Source organism: Erpetoichthys calabaricus, chromosome 4 (assembly GCF_900747795.2).
Source record: "Erpetoichthys calabaricus chromosome 4, fErpCal1.3, whole genome shotgun sequence".
Taxonomy (NCBI): domain Eukaryota; kingdom Metazoa; phylum Chordata; class Cladistia; order Polypteriformes; family Polypteridae; genus Erpetoichthys; species Erpetoichthys calabaricus.
In genome coordinates, this window is record NC_041397.2 from 310329322 (window position 1) to 310348131 (window position 18810).

Consider the following 18810-nt stretch of genomic DNA (forward strand, 5'->3'; position numbering starts at 1 on the left):
ACACAGATTTTTGACACTTCTATCGTTTTTTAACCGAGTGTGACTTTGGTCTTGGAGCTCAGTGTAATTAAAGTTAAGCCTGAGTCAGACTTGGGGTGACGTTTTATGATCTGCTTTACAGTGTTACACCTCAATTACCCTTGGGAGAGAATTCTGCAGCTATTTAGTGGCTGTAATGACATCATGCTACTAAAAATCATTAATATTTCTATGCATTTTAACCCTGGATGGAAATTCAATGTACAAATCCAAGAGTCTTTTGAGAAAAGCTGTAACGATCTGATGTAGAGTGTTAACGCCTGGGACAGTATTCTGCTGCCATCTAATAGATAAAATAACACGATGCTGCAACAAATCATAAATATTTCTATGTGTTATAACCCTGAGCATCTCTCTGACTCGAAATTTCATGTAAAAACGGTTATGCCCGAGTGTCTTTAGAGATAAGCTGCTTATGATCTGATGTAAAGTGTTAAGCTCAAATAACGCTCAGGACAGTATTCTGCTGCCATCTAATGGATAAAATAACATGATGCTGCAAAAACTCATAAATATTTCTATGTGTTTTAACCCTGAGTGTCTCTCTGGCTCGAAATTCAATGTAAAACCAGTTATGCCCAAGTGTCTTTCGAGATAAGGTGTTTTACGATCTGATGTAGAGTGTTGTAACTGCTGACCCCTTACCCCGCTACAGTGTTAAGCCGAAATAACACTTGGGACAGTATTCTGCTGCCATCTAATGGATAAAATAACACAATGCTGAAAACAAACTCATAAATATTTCTATGTGTTCTAACCCTAAGTGTCTCTCTGACTCAAAATTCCATGTAAAACCACATTTATCAGAATGTCTTTCGAGATAAGGTGTTACGATCTGATGTAAAGTGTTCACCTGAAATAATGCCCGGGACAGTATTCTGCTCCAATCTAATGGATAAAATAACACGATGCTAAAAAAAAATCCTGAATATTTATATGTGTTTTAACCCTGAGCGTCTCTCTGACTTGAAATTCTGTGTAACAACCGGTTATGCCCGAGTGTCTTTCGAGATAAGCTTTTATGATCCATTGTAAAGTGTTAAGCCCCAAATAAGGCTCAGGACAGTATTCTGCTGCAATGTAATGGATAAAATAAAACGATCCTAAAAAAAATCCTGAATATTTATATGTGTTTAACCCTGAGCATCTCTCTGGATCGAAATTTCATGTAAAAACGGTTATGCCCGAGTGACTTTCGAGATAAGCTGTTTATGATCTGATTAAGCCCAAATCACGCTCAGGACAGTACTCTGCTGTCATCTAATGGATAAAATAACACAATGCCGCAAAAACTCATAAATATTTCTATGTGTTTTAACCCTGAGTGTCTCTCTGGCTCAAAATTCCATGTAAAACCACATTTATCCAAATGTCTTTCGAGATAAGGTGTTACGATCTGATGTAAAGTGTTGAGCTGAAATAATGCCCGGGACAGTATTCTGCTGCAATCTAATGGATAAAATAACACAAAGCTAAAAAAAAATCCTGAATATTTCTATGTGTTTTAACCCTGAGTGTCTCTCTGACTTGAAATTCCATGTGAAAACGGTTATGCCCAAGTGACTTTCGAGATAAGCTGTTTATGAATTGATTAAGCCCAAATCACGCTCAGGACAGTACTCTGCTGTCATCTAATGGATAAAATAACACAATGCTGAAAACAAACTCATAAATATTTCTATGTGTTTTAACCCTGAGTGTCTCTCTGGCTCAAAATTCCATGTAAAACCACATTTATCCGAATGTCTTTCGAGATAAGGTGTTACGATCTGATGTAAAGTGTTGAGCTGAAATAATGCCCGGGACAGTATTCTGCTGCAATCTAATGGATAAAATAACACGATGCTAAAAAAAAATCCTGAATATTTATATGTGTTTTAACCCTGAGCGTCTCTCTGACTTGAAATTCCGTGTAAAAACGGTTATGCCCGAGTGTATTTTGAGATAAGCTGTTTATGATCTGATTAAGCCCAAATCACGCTCAGGACAGTATTCTGCTGCCATCTAATGGATGCTGCAAACAAATCCTGACTATTTCTATGCGTTTTGCCATTCTAAGGTATCTCATCAATATTCATGAATGTGGGAGGAGCCTTCAACCGACACACAATGGCGTGTAAACGAGAAGCTCTCAAGTCAGTCAGCTTTAGAACAAACTTAAACTGGGCCATTCGTTGAATCAAGAGATAGTGGTAACAACTGTGACGATGCAGGTTCGACTCCATACTCCCATCTTCTGCCTTTGAGCCCTTGAACCCTGCACCGTCGGTAATGATTACCGATGAGCTCGCAGTGAGGCACAATGATGGAGCAAGGGGATGGTGTACAAAAGTGCCAAGTGCTTTTATTTAAAACAACAATCAAAAACAATGTTCAAATAAAGAAATAAAGTGCAGTGTCTTCCAAAATCATCATCAAATAAATAATCCATAAAACCAGTTGTGAAGTGGAGGTAAAACCCAATAAATAGAAAAAACAATCCTTTAAAAAACGAGGTTAACCCACAATGCAGGAAGCAATTAACACAAAGCCTGGTGCTTCTTTTGACCTGGCGGCTCTCCCGCTTTTCCCGTCTGGACAGGAGAGTCGCCCTCTCAGCAGCTGACCTTTTTCTCCGCTCCACTGGTCTCGACTGGACTTGACTGGTCTCATCCCAGACTGAGACTTGGTTTCCTCGATGACCAGGACGCTCACATCAAGGACTTCACCCACCAAGCCTCCCGACTCCCGCTGCCTTCACGGCCTTACGCGGCCTGTCGTCCTTCAACTGGTCACTCCAGCTCTTTGCCCGCTTCCTTCCTCCTTCTTGGGGCTCACCTTCCAGCTGCACTCGCTCGCTCGCCACACTGCTTCCTGCTCTCCAGCAACCTCCGTCTTTCTTTCTCTTTCCTTTCTTTTTTCTCTCATCCGCCTCGCGCTTCTATTTCTTAAGAGGACGTGGCAGTTGTGGCAAATCAGCAGTCCCGAGAACAATCACGGATGCGGACGGTTACTCACCTGTGTGCACTTAGCTAAGAAACGGCCACATCACGAATCATCATCATCATCACGCGATGATTATTTATTTTAAAACTGGCCTTAGAACGGGAGCTGTGGACCTGCTAGGCCACAACAACATGAATTGGTCAGCAGACACCGGCACGGATAGTGAAACTGACGCATACGACCCGCCATGATATGGGTGGTGACTTTGGTCACCGTGGCACAAGTACAGATGCGTTGCAAATGATTGCAATCAAGCAGAAGATGTCTGCCTCTTGAGCACTGCTCACAGAGCTGCAGCTGTCAGAGGGGTAAGGTGGAAGATCACTGAGCCGCGTGCTTTGCTCGCCCCCAATTTATCAATGGAGGCATTGATCTTTCGGATCTGGTGCTGACATTCTACCTTTTCGTGTGCGAGCAGCAGGAAAAAAATATAAGAAATGTGCGCCGAGAAACATGCATCTACTGTCCCGATTGTGCCTCGGTGTTTTACGATCCTATGGAATTCATGCTGACGTTTGGGTATCTACTGCCATGTCTCAGTTCAGGTCCACGTTTTGTGTCTCTCTTGTTCATTTTTGATTCTTTTCTTTATGCTGATTGTGTGCATCATTCTTTTTTGATTTTGATTTGGTCTGTGTAGATAAGCCCCCGGTGTTATGTTTTGTGGGTGGTCCAGGTCACCACCTGCCAGTCACCACCAGGAACTGCCCTCTCCGCCTTATAGAAATGGAGGGTTGGCGAGTTTACTTGTGTTTCTGTGACTTTTTGGACTTCCAGAGTTTTGAATGTTGTTGCTATGGGCAGCATGGTGGTGCAGTGGGTAGCGCTGCTGCTGCCTCGCAGTTAGGAGACCCGTCTGGGTTCGCTTCCCGGGTGCTCCCTGTGTGGAGTTTGCATGTTCTCCCCGTGTCTGTGTGGGTTTCCTCCCACAGTCCAAAGACATACAGGTTACGTTAGGGTTAGGTTAGGGGAATATTTTGAATTCAATAATAACAGATATAGATAAGATTAATATAAGGATAGTCATAGAAGGATAGATAGATCATTTATGTAATTTAGATAGATTGAGTAATTCTTTTAAAATAAATATATTGTTTATAACTGGAATAAGTGTGCCCATGCGTGCAGGTTAGGTTAGGGTTACGGTTAGGGTTACTAAATTGTGCTTGATGTGTGTGCCCTGCGGTGGGCTGGCGCCCTGCCCCGGGTTTGTTTCCTGCCTTGTGCCCTGTGTTGGCTGCGATTGGCTCCAGCAGACCCCCGTGACCCTGTAGATAGGATATAGAGGGTTGGATAATGGAGGGATGGATGAATGTCTTTGCTCTGTTTCTCACCTCCTCACCATTCAGACCCTTTTCCTTCAGATCTTTTGCTTTTTCCATCCATCTTCACTTTCACTCATCTCTCCTCATCCTGTGTCCACACCACTTCAACCTACTCTCCTGCACTTTCTTAGATAACTTGTATTCCTCCACTTTTGTCGTACCTCCAATTTCTTATTCTGTCCTTCTTTGGAACTCCACCCATCCATCTTCTCATTCTCATTTCTGCCACTTCAATCTTCTTCTCCAGCTGTGCCCATGTCTCAGCTCCATACTTCATTGCTGGTCTTACCACTGTCTCAAACGCCTCACCTTTAACCGTCATCTTCGTTCTTCGATCACACAACACTCCTGATGTCTTCTTCCAATTGCTGTACCCACACTGCTGGGTTATCTCTGCATCTAATTCTCCATCTTGGACTACCACTGATCCTAGATATTTAAACGTATCCCATCTTCTCAGTTGCTCTCCCAGCACGCTAACATTCGAATCCTGATCATCATATATTTTGTTCGATTCCTATTCATCTTCACTCCCCCATCTTCCAACTTCCTCTGCACTCCAACACCATGTCATCATTAAAATGGGGAGCTGGTTTTTTATTCCATAACTCAACACATCTATGATCAGATTCAAGAGTTCAGGACTTGAAGAAGACGCTATAGAAAAATGTATTCTTATAATTGGTAAATGTATTACAAACACATGAGAAAAGTAGACACTGGAGCCAATCGCACCCAGCACAGGGCAGGAACAAACCCCGGGCAGGGCGCCAGCCCACTGCAGGGCACATACACACCCACTAGGGACAATTTAGGATCGCCAATGCACCTAACCTGCATGTCTATGGACTGTGGGAGGAAACCCACGCAGACACAGGGAGAACATGCAAACTCCACACAAGGAGGACCCGGAAGCGAACCCAGACGGGTCTCCTAACTGCGACGCAGCAGCACTACCCACTGCGCCACCATGCCGCCCTCATTGAGAACAATGAAAACAAATTAGAACATTAGGACAATCGAGACTAGATTAATCTAGATTGTTCTAATGTTCTAGACGAGAACAGACCATTCAGCCTAACAAAGCTCACCAGTCCTGTCCACTTAATTCTTCTAAAATAACATCAAGTCAACTTTCCCGAAAGTTCTGTCTACCACACTACCCCTTTGTGGCTCTCTGTGTGAAGAAAAACTTCCTAAATGCTCCAGAAGTTCAATAAATATACAAGCAAATTCCGCCAAAATAGAATCAAATTGCCCCACAGCTGGAGATGATTACCATAAACCTCTTGTTTGTAGAGAGATGGGAAACGAATGAATCTTTATTAAAGAAAAATTTATTTTCAAAATCAGAAAAAATAGGAAAATGCTCAAAGAAACCAAAAAGAGGCCGAAGGAGTGGCCAAACATGCAATCCGAAAACAAACACATCCCCATGGAAAATTCTAAATCGTAATTCTAAAACAGAAGCAAAAAAGAGTTGACAAAAGCACCACCAGAGAGAATTCAATGAACCTCAAGGGACTCTGTGTGATACAGATAACTCATTTTTTGAGTTTAACCGATAGATGCGTGCAAAAGACAAAACAAAACAAAATATAAACAAAGCAACTGAAAGCCAGACAAGAGTTAAAAATCAAAATAAAAATTCAGGCAAGAAGTTGAAAAACCAGGCTATACCCGAGAGTCAATCAGAAGAAGAGAATTACTATGAGGGTTCTGAAGGTTTAATTTGTAGATTGGATAAAGCGCATTGCAACTGCTGACCTTTTATCCCATCTGATGATGAACTCGAGGTCACGACCCCAGAGACCACACCCCTAGAAATGCAGGAGACTTCCACCATAGAAAAAGGCTATAAGACCCCAAAATCCTCCTTGATCATGACACCATCCCTTTATGGGACTAGGGAATGATCCTAAAAGTGAGGCAAGGGGCGGTTCTACCTACTTGTGGGCTTCCACCCCATAACAACACAAGGAACACAAAGACAATTAAACAGTACATAAATATTCTTACACATAAGAAAACAATAATATATTCAAAGTATCAATTAACTAATAATTGGAGATAATGACACTAACAGTAATTATCCTTAAAAATGATCCAAACTAAAATATCTATTAAGTAATAAAAGCACATAAAGATATTAACAGAAATAATCCTAATAAATTATCCAAACTTAAAAATCGATTAACTAATAATTACATAATATTAACAGAAATCATCGTAGTAAATGATCCAAACTAAAATATCGATTAAGTAATATTTGGATGTAACGATATTAACAGAAATAATCCTAATAAATGATACAAACTTAAATATCGATTAACTAATAACTGTGTGTAACGATATTAATAGAAATAATCGTAGTAAATGATCCAAACTTAAATATTGATTAAGTAATAATTGGATGTAATGATATTAACAGAAATAATCCTAATAAATGATCCAAATTTAAATATCGATTAACTAATAGCTGTGTGTAACGATATTAACAGAAATAATCATAGTAAATGATCCAAACTTAAATATCGATTAGCTAATAATTACATAATATTAACAGAAATCATCGTAGTAAATAATCCAAACTAAAATATCGATTAAGTAATAATTCGATGTAATGATATTAACAGAAATAATCCTAATAAATGATCCAAACTTAAATATCGATTAACTAATAACTGTGTGTAACGATATTAATAGAAATAATCATAGTAAATGATCCAAACATAAATATTGATTAAGTAATAATTGGATGTAACGATATTAACAGAAATAATCCTAATAAATGATCCAAACTTAAATATCGATTAACTAATAATTGGAAGTAACAATATTAATAGAAATAACCATAATAAATGATCCAAACTTAAATACCTATTAAGTAATAAAAGGACATAAAGATATTAACAGAAATAATCCTAATAAATGATCCATACTTTAATATTGATTAACTAATAACTGTGTGTAACGATATTAACAGAAATAATCGTAGTAAATGATCCAAACTTAAATATCGATTAACTAATACCCACTGCACCACCATGCCGCCCTCATTATATTTGATTAAGTATTAAGATGTTAGAGTTAGGTGTTATAAAGCTCATGCCTATATATATATTTTTATTACCCTGTATAAGCCACAGACCACCATTATCTCTCAAGTTAAAGTCTGGACGTGCAGGGGAGTTGAGGTGAGATGGGCCCCTTGATAAGAAGGGGAATCGTAACTCTTGGGTTGTAAATAATTGTCCAACACTGGGAAAGAAGGGGGGTGCAGGTAGGCCTTGTCAGAAAGATATGAAGGACAGCGAAGAGTTTGACACCCACCCAGCCAAGAGATAACGGCAGCTTAATTAGGAGCAGAACTTGAGCGGTGAAGTATTGAGGAGTCAGATGGCTTCATTGGCTGGTAGAGCAGCCTCCCACCTGATGCACCGAGACCCCACCCTCTGCATTGAAGAGTATCTGGCTGTGAGATCGTAAGATCGCATGTCACATTATAGTTCGGGGGTCAGGGAAAGGCGTAAAGTGCCAGCGTCTGACATTCAGCTGGCACGTGTAATGACCTGATTGCTGTTACAATGAAGAGTGCAGGTCATATGAAACACTGAGAGTCCACCCAGTCACCTTACCAACATGCCAGCCACCATGTGCTGCACCGTCACATCTGCCAATGCTAGTTTACCTCAAAATAAATGAATCAACAGTCAGAAGAGGATGAAGAATTGTAATAAATGTAAGACTTGCTTTTAGTCGTTGGCTCATTTGTTCCATCTTAAGTGAGTCTGTAGGTGCGCCCATACAATTAAGCTCAATTCTGCAGTCTGCTCTGAAGTCTCCGAGGGCGCCCCTGCCATGTCAGCCTGCTTCAACAACCTCTGGTGCAGACCTCCTCTAACTGGGGTCTTGTCTACTACCCCAATAGTACTTTTAACCTGAGTGCTCACTCCATCATTCATATCCTGGACAATCCTCACCTCACACACTTCTCTGGTCCTCCTTTCTCTCTCACGCACCTTCGGACCTCTTGACGTGGCACTCGATCATAAGCCTTCTCCAAATCAATAAACACCATATACAGACCTTCCTGTTCTTCTCGATGCTTCTCTATGAGCCGCCTCAATGCACAGACTGCATCAGTTGTTCCTTTCCCTTGCAAAAGAAAACAAACTGCTCCTCCTCTATGGTGGTCTCTTCCCTAAGCCTTCCCTCTATAACCCTTTCCCACGTTATCATCACCCTTCTCCTTATAAATGGGTCCAATCCCACCGTTCCTCCACTCCTCTAGTATTATCTCCTGTTCAAAGATCCCACAACACACCTTCACCCACGTCTCCTAAACTCTTCCCCACTTCTGCTGGTATTCCATCCGGTCCTGCTGCCTTTCCATTTTTTCATTCTTTTCACTGCATCCTTTTCTTCCTTCCTCCTAATTCTTGCTACTAACCCTTCATCTGGGCCTCCATCCCCAAATGCTACCCTTGAATTTCAATATTCAACTGCTTTTCAAAGTACCCCATCCTTCTGTTCTTATTCGAAATAAATAAAAACCCAAATGTAGGTCACTCGCTGCAGACAGAAGCTCTAAATCTCCAGCCGATTCATAGCCTGATGGCTCGACACAACATGGCTTGTTTGGTGCTGCTTCAGGATCATTCAAATGGCCGCATATGAAGGGAAGGAACTTTTACAAACTGGCAGGATGATTTGTTTACTTTCTCGTATACAAAGTATAGGGATAGTACTGGAATCGTCCAAAGATTCGATGTCGAGATTTTAATGAATCTCGATATTTTAGACCTCCCTGACATTGTCCCATGTGGAGTATAGGAAAAGAATTGGAATTGTTCAAAGATTCGATGTCGAGATTTTGATGAATCTCATTGTTTTAGAATTCCCTGACTTTCTCGTATACAAAGTATAAGGATAGTATTGGAATCGTCCAAAGATTCGATGTCGAGATTTTGATGAATTTTGACGTTTTAGACCTCCCTGACATTGTCCCATATGAAGTATAGGAAAAGAATTGGAATCATCCAAAGATTCGATGTCGAGATTTTTATGAATTTTGACATTTTAGACCTCCCTGACATTTTCCCTTGCGAAGTATAGGGAAAGTATTATCGTCCAAAGATCTGATGTCGAGATTTTGATGAATCTCGACATTTTAGACCTCACTGACTTTCGCGCATACGAAGTACAGTGAAAGTATTGGAGTCGTCCAACGATTTGATGTTGAGATTTTGATGAATCTCAATGTTTTAAACCTCCCTGACTTTCTCGTACACGAAGCATAGGGAAAGTATTGGAATAGTCCAAAGATTTGATGTTGAGATTTTGATGAATCTCGACGTTTTAGACCTCACTGACTTTCTTGTTCATGAAGCATAGGGAAAGTATTGGAGTCGTCCAAAGATTCGATGTCGAGATTTTGATGAATCTTGATGTTTTAGACATCCCTGACTTTCTCAAAAATGAAGTATAGGGAAAGTATTGGAGTCGTACAAAGACTTGATGTCGAGATTTTGATGAATCTCGGCGTTTTAGACCTCACTGAGTCTGAAAATACCATTTTTGGAATGATGCCTGTGTGTCTGTCTGTTTGTGTGTAAACATGATAACTTGAGTGCACTTTCACTTTGGTCAACCAAATTTTGCATGCGAGTATTAGTTACAAAACGGAGCTTTCTATCAATTGGGCTAATTCTGTTAACCGAAAGTGTTACTTTTTCCTTTTATTCATGCAGCTGCAGCATCCGATTTATTCAACTTTACTTCTGTAATAATTGTTCAATATATTAGTAATTTGATTTGATTGGTTGTTGATAGCTCTTTAATGTACTTAATTTAAAAAAATATAATCATTGCCTTGTGGTTTACTCATCAAATATCCACCAATGTATCTGAGTATACGAAAAAGCCGAGGGGAGAGCACTCCTGATTTTATCCCCCATAATGATGACTGACTTATGAGCCAGTTTAGGTTCCCATGATCCATTTCTCTTTGGAGTATGTGCTGAATTTGACCCGCCCGCGGTCCTCTCACCTCTCATTCGTGTCAATGCTTTGGTCAGACACAGTTCCTGCGCTCTCAGCTCTTATAAATTTTTTACGTTTTCCTTACTTTAAGTTTCCAATAAAAGAAGACATATTATGTCCAAATCTTACTGACGAATTTCATCCTGAAGGGTTATCAACAGAACAAATGAGTACACGGGCAATCCTAGCACCGAGAAATGATGAAGTCAAATGAATTAACACCAAAATTGTCGATTGGTTACACGGCAAATTGGTTAAATGCGTATCAATAGACTACGCTGAAAGAGTTGGTGGTGATGGTGTGGAAGATGAAGACATCAACTTACAATATCACGAAGAATATCTACAACCGTTAACACCGTCTGGTCTCCCACCGCACCAATGACTGTGACAGAAGGACGTATCGTAATGTAATTGTGTAATTGAGGTCTGAGTGATGGGCGATGCAATGGGACAAAATTAGTTGTATTCAAAATTGGTCGAACATTTTAACAGGTGACAAGAAAGGTAACGTAGGACATTTTCAGAGGATCACATTAGACACCAAAGGAGATCTTGATATGCCAGTCGTAGTAAAATGTTTACAGTTTCTCATTAGAGTAGCTTTTGCTATGACAATTAACAAATCTCACGGACAAACATTCAAAAAACTTGTTTAATTTAATAGAGAGAAAGAAACGAAATTCACTCACAGGCAGTTATACGTTGTGTAAGTCCAAACACGGAATCAAAATTCAATGCGCTCTTGACCAAATATTGTTTTACTGAAGTTTTACAGTAAAACTGTAAGTTTAAAAAGTATTTGCGTGTTAATTTCAAAGCCAAACAGAACGAATAACTCTTAATGCAACATGAAACATAATCTTCTTTCAATTTATTATGTTTTACTCTCTTTTAATATGGTTAATTACTCGCTGTAATGTAAAATAATTAGGTCTATTATGCATATGTAACAATTCCCATGAGCATAACAATCTGTTTAAATTGTACATCCGCTTCCCCACACACAAGCGGCAGAGCTGCAAAGTGGCTAACGCGTAGAGCCCACCTGGGGGTTGGCGAGCAAAGTGAGCGGGGGGCAGAGCCTCCCAATTTATTTAAAAACTGGCCATCCGTTTAGAGCCGCGGACCCGCTATGCCACATACCTGCCATCCATCACAGCACTGCTGGCTTTCCCATTGAGGATCTCCCACATTCTTACTTATTGTTATTTTGATCCTAGCTCACCAAGGGTAACAGTATGAAGATGACGGACACAGAAAGATAAGGACAGGACCAGAGAGGAGATCATGAAGAGCTGCTGAACACAGAACACTGACAGAGTCAGTGCTGGAACAAATATCAATAAGGAGCAGAGCGATGGACTGTTAAACAAAGCCGTACTCACTTCAGCTGAATCCTCAACATCGGAGTCACAAAGAAAGACTGGATCAAGCAGTTCATGTAGCAGGTGGAGCCGGAATTCTTCAGCCCAGTGACTTTGACTTGAAATAAAACAAATTCAGAAAGTAAGTTAGAATCATTTGAAAATGAGAGGACTTGCCAAAGGCAAACTCCCATCACTACAGGCATGGGCATCATGGCTGGTCTCGGATTCCCTTTAGGTGACCAGCAAATGATGAGACTCATGGAGGAACAAATATCCATGTGGGATAACATTCAAGGGTGTCTGAAGGCCGTGCAGGCACTGCAGACACTCGATGGTCTGAATTCAGTAGGTGGGCTCAGGAACCTTCGCAAAACACATTTCAGGGTTGCAGGGGCCAAAGTCCCTCTGAACATGATTGGGGTAAAAAGCTAAAAACGGAGATAGATGGAGATAGACAGGGGCCACTCTCACTCATACACACATAAACACACATGCCATGTTCAGTTACAGTGACAATTAACATAACTGAAAGAAAGAAAGAAAGAAAGAAAGAAAGAAAGAAAGAAAGAAAGAAAGAAAGAAAGAAAGAAAGAAAGAAAGAAAGAAAGAAAGAAAGAAAGAAAGAAAAACAAATATTAACTCAAATCACACAAAGTCAGTTTGGTATAAGAGTGATAGGCGCTATATATAAAGAAGGAAAGAAAGAAAGAAAGAAAGAAAGAAAGAAAGAAAGAAAGAAAGAAAGAAAGAAAGAAAGAAAGAAAGAAAGAAAGAAAGATATTAACTCAAACCACACAAAGTGGTGAAAGGTGCTAGAAAGAAAGAAAGAAAGAAAGAAAGAAAGAAAGAAAGAAAGAAAGAAAGAAAGAAAGAAAGAAAAACAAATATTAACTCAAATCACACAAAGTCAGTTTGGTATAAGAGTGATAGGCGCTATATATAAAGAAGGAAAGAAAGAAAGAAAGAAAGAAAGAAAGAAAGAAAGAAAGAAAGAAAGAAAGAAAGAAAGATATTAACTCAAACCACACAAAGTGGTGAAAGGTGCTATAAAGAAAGAAAGAAAGAAAGAAAGAAAGAAAGAAAGAAAGAAAGAAAGAAAGAAAAAGAAAAACAAATATTAACTCAAATCACAAAATGTCAATTTGGTATAAGTGAAAGGTGCTATATAGAAAGAAAGAAAGAAAGAAAGAAAGAAAGAAAGAAAGAAAGAAAGAAAGAAAGAAAGATATTAACTCAAACCACACAAAGTGGTGAAAGGTGCTAGAAAGAAAGAAAGAAAGAAAGAAAGAAAGAAAGAAAGAAAGAAAGAAAGAAAGAAAGAAAGAAAGAAAGAAAGAAAAACAAATATTAACTCAAATCACACAAAGTCAGTTTGGTATAAGAGTGATAGGCGCTATATATAAAGAAGGAAAGAAAGAAAGAAAGAAAGAAAGAAAGAAAGAAAGAAAGAAAGAAAGAAAGAAAGAAAGATATTAACTCAAACCACACAAAGTGGTGAAAGGTGCTATAAAGAAAGAAAGAAAGAAAGAAAGAAAGAAAGAAAGAAAGAAAGAAAGAAAGAAAGAAAGAAAGAAAGAAAAAGAAAAACAAATATTAACTCAAATCACAAAATGTCAATTTGGTATAAGTGAAAGGTGCTATATAGAAAGAAAGAAAGAAAGAAAGAAAGAAAGAAAGAAAGAAAGAAAAACAAATATTAACTAAAATCACACAAAGTCAGTTTGGTATAAGAGTGATAGGCGCTATATAGAAAGAAAGAAAGAAAGAAAGAAAGAAAGAAAGAAAGAAAGAAAGAAAAACAAATAACTAAAATCACACAAAGTCAGTTTGGTATAAGAGTGATAGGCGCTATATAGAAAGAAAGAAAGAAAGAAAGAAAGAAAGAAAGAAAGAAAGAAAGAAAGAAAGAAAGAAAGAAAAAACAAATATTAACTCAAATCACAAAATGTCAATTTGGTATAAGAGTGAAAGGTGCTATATAGAAAGAAAGAAAGAAAGAAAGAAAGAAAGAAAGAAAGAAAGAAAGAAAGAAAGAAAGAAAAACAAATATTAACTGAAATCACACAAAGTCGGTTTGGTATAAGAGTGATAGGCGCTATATAGAAAGAAAGAAAGAAAGAAAGAAAGAAAGAAAGAAAGAAAGAAAGAAAGAAAGAAAGAAAGAAAGAAAGAATCATTTGTAATGAATTCCTTCTGTGCTTGAACCTGACTGGCCGTAGTAATTTTCATGAAATGGGACCTGCCAAGCCATTCAGTTACGACAAATGTTAGGAGATAAGAGAAGTGGAAGGCACACTTTATTAAAGTGAGTGACCATTATGGACATCAGGTGAATGTGTGGTTGGGCCATCCCTTTGAGACAAGGTGAGTGTCACAGACATCCAGGAGAGGTGTTTGGAGTTAGAGCTGCAGACCCTCCTCATCGAGGGGAGCCAACCGAAATGATTCAAGCATCTGATACAGATGCCTCCCAGATGCCTCCTCGTGAAGATTTCTTACTGGCCTGACCAGTTTGGGGGAGACCCCAGGGAAGACCCAGAGATTGCTGGGAGGATTGTATCTCAAAGATGGCCTGAGATCCTTCAGTATGAGTTGGCAAGTGTGGCAGGGGAAAAAGGGGGTTTGGGCTTCACTGCCAAGACTGTTGCTCCCTTCAACTGGTCTCAGATAAGTGGTGGAAAATGAATGAATGCAGGTGAATGTGTAAATTCCAGGGTGACCATATTTTCAACGTCCAAAACTGGGGCACATGCCCACACATAGACTCCACCCTCATAATGGTCGCTTTATCTCACCGTCATCAGAAAGGGATCAGGGCACAGGCCAAAAAAAAAGAGAGAGAGAGAGGGAGAGGGAGGTTAGGAGCAGGCGACATGATGAACCAACTCAGAATCCCAGATTAGGACCCCTAGGACAGCCACACCTCAGCACCACACTAGTTCAGAACCAGTATGAGGTTTTTTATGGTGGCTGGAGTGCCAATTCTGCCACGGACCCCCAGGTTTTTCCCTGCAGGTTGGAGGTCCTTCATGTAGAGCTGGATGCAGATTAACGTCATAGCCAGGTTAAGGGCCTTGCTCAAGGGCCCAATGAAGTAGAGTCACTTTTAGCATTTACAGGATTCAAACCAGCAACTTTCAGATTGCCAGTGCAGATCCCGAGCCTCAGAGCCACCACAAGTAATGATAGACAAAAAAAAGAAAAAAATAGCCCTTTCACAAATGAAGCCCACACTGTGGTACTGTCTGTTTGTGTCTGATTCCTGGTCATTCTGACCATGCTGTTCAAATGTAAGACAACTTCCTCATCAAGTTTTTCCCATTTCAGTTTTGACCTGGGGTGACGCCGTGGCGCAGTGGGTAGCGCTGCCGCCTCGCAGTAAGGAGACCAATCTGGGTTCACTTCCCAGGTCCTCCCTGTGTGGAGTTTGCATGTTCTCCCTGTGTCTGCGTGGGTTTCCTACCACAGTTCAAAGAAGTGCAGGTGAGGTGCATTGGTGATCCTAAATTGTCCCTAGTGTGTGCATGGTGTGTGGGTGGGTGTGTGTGCCCTGCCCAGGATTTGTTCCTGCCTTGCGCCCTGTGTTGGCTGGGATTGGCTCCAGCAGACCTCCATGACCCTGTGTTAGGCTATAGCGGGTTGGACACTGACTGACTGACTGACCTGACCAGACTGTTATACATTTACCAGCCACAGACACAGAAGACAATAATTAAAGGATGCCTTCAGTGTTGTTCCTCTGTATCCACGTGTGTCTGAATGTTTCTTCTCTGCCGCTCCCTCACTTGAGCACAGTCCTGTCAAAGCTGCTTGTCATTATATTGGCGTCGCCTTTCTCGCCTCCTGTCCGGTTTTATACTTGCTGTCTCTCAGTGTGCTTCTTTACTCCTCCTCCTCCTCCTCATGTGTCTCACATTCACACTTCCTCTTTCATTGCCTCACCAAAGCCGAACTGACCAATGACATCAATGTCAAATTGACCAATCACACGAAAGCTACACTGACCAATCACACCAAAGCCCAACTGACCAATCACACTGAAGCTACACAGGCCAACCACATCAAAGCCAAACTGACCAATCACAACAAAGCCCAACTGACCAATCACACCAAAGCCAAACTGACCAATCACACCAAAGCTACACTGGCCAACCACACCAAAGCCAAACTGACCAATGACAACAAAGCCAAACTGACCAATCACACCAAAGCTACACTGGCCAACCACACCAAAGCCAAACTGACCAATGACAACAAAGCCAAACTGACCAATCACACCAAAGCTACACTGGCCAACCACACCAAAGCCAAACTGACCAATGACAACAAAGCCAAATTGACCAATCACACCAAAGCCAAATTGATCAATCACATCAAATCCAAACTGACCAATCACATCAAATCCAAACTGACCAATCACAACAAAGCCAAACTGACCAATCACACCAAAGCCAAACTGACCAATCACAAACACAGACCTTAAGGTTTTATTATATAATAGATGACATGGAAGAGAGGGATGGAGGGGCATGAGAATGAGTGGAAGGCGAGCAAATTCCTCGTTGCTCTCTAAACATACTGTGAGGATGTTTGTTTCGGCAGAGAAATGTTTTATATGATGGGTGGTCTGTTAAAACCGAGACATTTTGTTTTTCTTTGGTTATTTATCGGGATGCATAGCTTGAAATTTGTTCTCTAGAGATGTTCAATCAGATTCAAGTCTGGGCTCTGGCTGGCCACTCAAGGACATTCACAGAGTTGTCCTGAAGTCACTCCTTTGATATCTTGGCTGTGTGCTTAGGGTCGTTGTCCTGCTGAAAGATGAACCGTCGCCCCAGTCTGAGGTCAAGAGCGCTCTGGAGCAGGTTTTCATCCAGGATGTCTCTGTACATTGCTGCAGTCATCTTTCCCTTTATCCTGACTAGTCTGTCAGTCCCACAGCATGATGCTGCCACCACCATGCTTCACTGTAGGGATGGTATTGGCCTGGTGATGAGCGGTGCCTGGTTTCCTCCAAACGTGACACCTGGCATTCACACCAAAGAGTTCAATTTTTGTCTCATCAGACCAGAGAATTTTCTTTCTCATGGTCTGAGAGTCCTTCAGGTGCCTTTTGTCAAACTCCAGGCGGGCTGCCATGTGCCTTTTACTAAGGAGTGGCTTCTGTCTGGCCACTGTACCATACAGGCCTGATTGGTGGATTGCTGCAGAGATGGTTGTCCTTCTGGAAGGTTCTCCTCTCTCCACAGAGGACCTCTGGAGCTCTGACAGAGTGACCATCGGGTTCTTGGTCACCTCCCTGACTAAGGCCCTTCTCCCCCGATCGCTGAGTTTAGATGGCCGGCCAGCTCTAGGAAGAGTCCTGGTGGTTTTCGAACTTCTTCCACTTACGGATGATGGAGGCCACTGTGCTCATTGGGACCTTCAAAGCAGCAGAAATTTTTCTGTAACCTTCCCCAGATTTGTGCTTCGAGACAATCCTGTCTCGGAGGTCTACAGACAATTCCTTTGACTTCATGCTTGATTTGTGCTCTGACGTGAACTGTCAACTGTGGGACCTTCTATAGACAGGTGTGTGCCTTTCCAAATCATGTCCAGTCAACTGAATTTACCACAGGTGGACTCCAATGAAGCTGCAGAAACATTTATTTTTTTTATTTTTAATAAATTTGCAAAAACCTCAAGTAAACTTTTTTCACGTTGTCATTATGGGGTGTTGTGTGTAGAATTCTGAGGAAAAAAATGAATTTAATCCATTTTGGAATAAGGCTGTAACATAACAAAATGTGGAAAAAGTAATGTGCTGTGAATACTTTCCAGATGCACTGTAGATAGATAGATAGATAGATAGATAGATAGATAGATAGATAGATAGATAGATAGATAGATAGATAGATAGATAGATAGATAGATAGATAGATAGATAGATAGATAGATAGATAGATAGTAGCGCCATTTTCCAGCTTTGCCTAGGGCAGTAAAAATGCCCTGAAGGCTTTTCCATCTAGTGTCGACAGTGATGCCCCATGGCCCATTATTGGCTCTAACTCTCACAACTCCCTGTGTGCTTTGTAACACATTGAGTTCTGTTCTTAATGTTCATGAACCCATCGATCTGGAAGCTTCTAGGGGGAACTTGCGTCAAATTACTTTACTCTTTTTTTATAAAGGTTGCAAGCCCTCATTTCACCACCTTCTCACAATCCATCCATTTTAATCCCCTGTCTGGCCCGTCACTCTCCCCTTTTTAAAGCTCCTGGTTTCCAGTATGAAGCCATCTGGCTAACCCTTGATGTTGTCCCTCCTCGACTTCTTAAGGAGGTCTTTTTCTACCTTGGGTCCTTCTATTCTTACTATTGTTACCTCTAGTGTGGTGCCTAAAAATGTTAAACATGTTGTTGTACAACCTCTGCTGAAAAAAACAGGTCTAGTCGAGGTCTAACTTTAGGCCCATTTCCAAACTACCTTTCTTGTCCAAACTCTTGGAAAAAGTCATCCACACCCAAATGAAGTCCTTCCTGGACGAACATGCAATTCTGGAAGTGTTCCAGTCTGGGTTTAAAACTCACCCCAGCACTGAGTCCTCTCTGTTAAGGGTATTCTCTTAACAGTGGACTCTGGTGACTGTGTACAGCTTCTACTTCTGCCTTTGACACCATAGACCATGAGATCCTCATCTCCAGGTGGGCATCACAGGTTCAGCCCTCCAATGGTTTAGGGTCCTGTCTCTCAGTTTTGGTGATTTTACTTCCACCTCTGTTGACCCTCCCCTGGGGGTTACCACAGGGCTCCATCCTGGGACCTCTTCTGTTCTCCTTGTACCCGCTGCCACTCGGCGCTATTTTCTGGAAACACGGTATTCCCATTCATGTCTATGCAGACGACCCTCAGGTTTGTTTCCCTCTGAAGCGCCCAGGTCCGTGTTCTGTGCAGCCCCTGCTTGATTGCCTTATTGACATAAGGAGTTGGATGGCATTCAATTTTCTAAATTTTAATGAGAACAAGACAGAAGTCATGCTATTTACACCCAATGGCACCAGCGGGAC

At 40.8% G+C, this 18810-nt stretch overlaps 2 protein-coding genes across 4 annotated transcripts in view; one reads left to right on the forward strand and one right to left on the reverse strand.

Moving 5' to 3' along the window:
• The window catches only part of dnajc28 (DnaJ (Hsp40) homolog, subfamily C, member 28), a 1235492-nt gene that overhangs the window by 787943 nt on the left and 428739 nt on the right, over positions 1-18810 (forward strand). The gene's annotated exons all lie outside the window — the stretch shown is intronic.
• The window catches only part of LOC114642958 (ubiquitin carboxyl-terminal hydrolase 47-like), a 75690-nt gene that overhangs the window by 48881 nt on the left and 7999 nt on the right, over positions 1-18810 (reverse strand). For 2 of the 3 annotated variants that reach the window (XM_051925895.1, XM_051925894.1), the window contains exon 2: positions 11783-11879. The exons of the other annotated variant lie outside the window; for it this stretch is intronic. In XM_051925895.1, coding sequence (XP_051781855.1) covers positions 11783-11879 — 97 coding nt within the window. The remainder of the gene's footprint in view (positions 1-11782; positions 11880-18810) is intronic. 3 annotated transcript variants of the gene reach the window in all.